General features: G+C 44.1%; 1 protein-coding gene across 1 annotated transcript; it reads left to right on the forward strand.

The window, feature by feature from the left end:
- The first annotated feature begins 1707 nt into the window (after nt 1-1707).
- On the forward strand, nt 1708-2341 carry LOC128748632 (insulin-like). The gene is made up of 2 exons (XM_053847579.1): nt 1708-1894; nt 2205-2341. Exons 1-2 carry the CDS (start codon nt 1711-1713, stop codon nt 2339-2341), a joined length of 321 nt encoding a protein of 106 aa, XP_053703554.1. The 5' UTR covers nt 1708-1710.
- Nucleotides 2342-2546: the final 205 nt, after the last annotated feature.

The following is a 2546-nucleotide window of genomic DNA, read 5'->3' on the forward strand; positions in this document are numbered from 1 at the left end:
GCCATCAGTCTGGGGCTTTTTGTCCTCGACCGGAGAGCACACCACTTTAAATGAGGCCTCGGTCGGTCATTTAGCGGAGAGCGGTCGTCGGCGCGACGTCTCTGGGGATGTTGTCGTAAACATAGGTCGTATTCTGCGTTGGTGTCTGAGCCTGTCCAATCCAAAATGGCCGTATCTGAAAAAGAAATCCTGAAAATCCCTTAAATATGACCTCACTCACTGCGACATGTCCATGAATTTAACAGTGAAGAACGGTTACTTTTTACTCAGCAGTGGTGGTACATTTAGCCGTGAAGACATACAGTCAGAAAGCGACTGTTAAAAAGGCCAACACTGTATTTAGAAAAGGACCCTTGTTTGCCCTTAAAAATCCATCCTACCGTGATCGGCCACTGTGATTGGTTGACTGAGCTGCAGAGCATCATGGGAACTATTCAGGAGAGTTTATTGCTGGGAGTGATGGCACCTCACTATGATGTACTACAGTAAAAGCAGTGCAATGTCAATGCAATTCAATCTACGTAACATATCAGTCCAATAATGCCGATATTATCGGGCTTCCCTAGAAACTAGTATTGTGTAACAGACCTGGTGATCGTGAAAGTAAAACGGTTGTGTTGTTTTTACTGCTAAAATACAGTTTTATTTCTTTAATTTAACTGAAAAACTCTTTTTTATGGCTTAAATAAGGCAAAATTTAGTTAAATGAAGGATTTTTTTAGACATTTTCTGGTTAAAAGTTGTGTGTTTTCACATTTACTAATGTGACACTTTGTGTTAAGTCTACTTACTACTTGATGTAACTAAAAAATGTTGTACTGTAACTATTATGGTACAGTTTCCAACACCTTGCTGCCAGTTTTGTATCGTAAAAAAATCATGTTTATTTATCTGTTTTTTTAGCACAGGGCAGTGGTTAAGAGTTAAGGAAAAAGTCCGGGCTGAGTATTAATGTAAACTTTAGCGCACTCCAATACTCTTAACCCACCATGCACACCAAGATTCTCTGAGCCCGACATCTTTCTTGATCACACATGATGGAATGGAAAGGTGACATCACTACAACTGGAAAACACGACACGGAACATGGAGGTGAAAGGGAGAATTTAAATTTGGCTACGATCCGTTCCATGTCAAAGTGCCTTTAGGGAGCAGTCGACTCTTCCCACACGCTAAGGCCTCGCATCGTAAACACTGAACATCTGATCCGATTATCGGGACAAATTCACACAAAACTCACTTGAGACCACGGGGTTGTCGGGAAGGAGCACATTTGCGGCAAAAATAACCAGATTATCGCAAACTGCATAGCCCACTTGTACTACAGATTCAATGTGGTGCAAAAATTTTCTTCGCAAATCGGGAAGTTGTTTTGTGGAAGAGTGAGCATGTGGTTGCATGGTGGCTACTGTTTGTGGAAGAGGTGATCAGATTACAGCGGCTCATTAGCTGTGTTTGCGCGACTAAGTGTTGTCGTCGATTGTTTCTGGCCAGTCAAGCGAACGGCCATAAGTTCTGCTGAGTCATGAACAGGTGGGTCCGGGGGTATTAAATGAGACGGGATTGGGAGACGGACTTCACAGCAGACCTGCAGGGACGCCTCCGCCCATCCATCTTGTCCTTCAACTCCACAGGTGAGACTCCTCACTTTGGCGCCTTGGTCCGCTTTTATTTCAAGGTTGTGCCCTTGTGTTCAAGCTCTCCGTCATCATGGTTGCACTGTGGGTCCAGTCCACCTCTCTGCTGGTTGTCCTTCTGGTCATCTCCCACCCCGGTTCTGAAGCCAACCCCGCACAGCACCTGTGTGGGTCTCACTTGGTGGACGCCTTGAACCTAGTCTGCGGGGACAGAGGGTTTTACTACAACCCCAGGAGGGACGCCGAAAACGCTCTGGGTACATTTTAGATTTCTTTTTTTTTACCTTTAGTTCTTAATCATATCTTGACGTTGCATTTCCATTTTGTTCTTCACTCATTGTGCATTTATTTTAGCATTAATCCAGCTTTTTTTTAATGGTTTTTTAAGTTATGTTTGGGCCCCACTGGCTTTAAAAAAAACTTTTTGAACGCCCCACCATTGTAAAGCAGTCGGTGATCTTTGCCTTGACAGATGGTTATAAGAGCTTGTTTAAAGTTCCCACTCGTCCTGAACTCTAAACCTCTGCCAACTCTCTCTCCCGCTGGGCTCTCAATCTGCAAAATCAGGTGAAGGCGCTGGAGAAAACGACATTGGCGAATTGGGCTTCAAGGACAAGATGGATGTGATGGTGAAGCGACAAATCGTGGAGCAGTGCTGTAAGCGGCGATGCACCATCTTTGATCTGGATAACTACTGCAACTAAGACCGCCCTCCAGACAGCTTGGCTTCTCCGCTCGCAGCTCCAACCTCGCCCTCCTTTATCTCTCTCTGTGAAGCTATCATGACTCTGTTTTGTTCTGTTGTTTCATACAAAGTAAAGTTGTTATTATAAGATAACGCCATGTGAGTTTGTTGCATTTCACCATCACCATTACTGGAACTATGAAGTCGTGGACACTTTTAGTCAT

Source organism: Synchiropus splendidus, chromosome 17 (assembly GCF_027744825.2).
Source record: "Synchiropus splendidus isolate RoL2022-P1 chromosome 17, RoL_Sspl_1.0, whole genome shotgun sequence".
In the NCBI taxonomy this organism is placed as follows: Eukaryota; Metazoa; Chordata; class Actinopteri; order Syngnathiformes; family Callionymidae; genus Synchiropus; species Synchiropus splendidus.

Bases quoted from the DNA above. Each gene is read 5' to 3' on its own strand.
- LOC128748632 (XM_053847579.1), top strand. From the start codon at position 1,711: ATGGTTGCACTGTGGGTCCAGTCCACCTCTCTGCTGGTTGTCCTTCTG. The intron at 1,895-2,204 runs GTACATTTTAGA...CTGCAAAATCAG, and splicing joins GGACGCCGAAAACGCTCTGG to GTGAAGGCGCTGGAGAAAAC.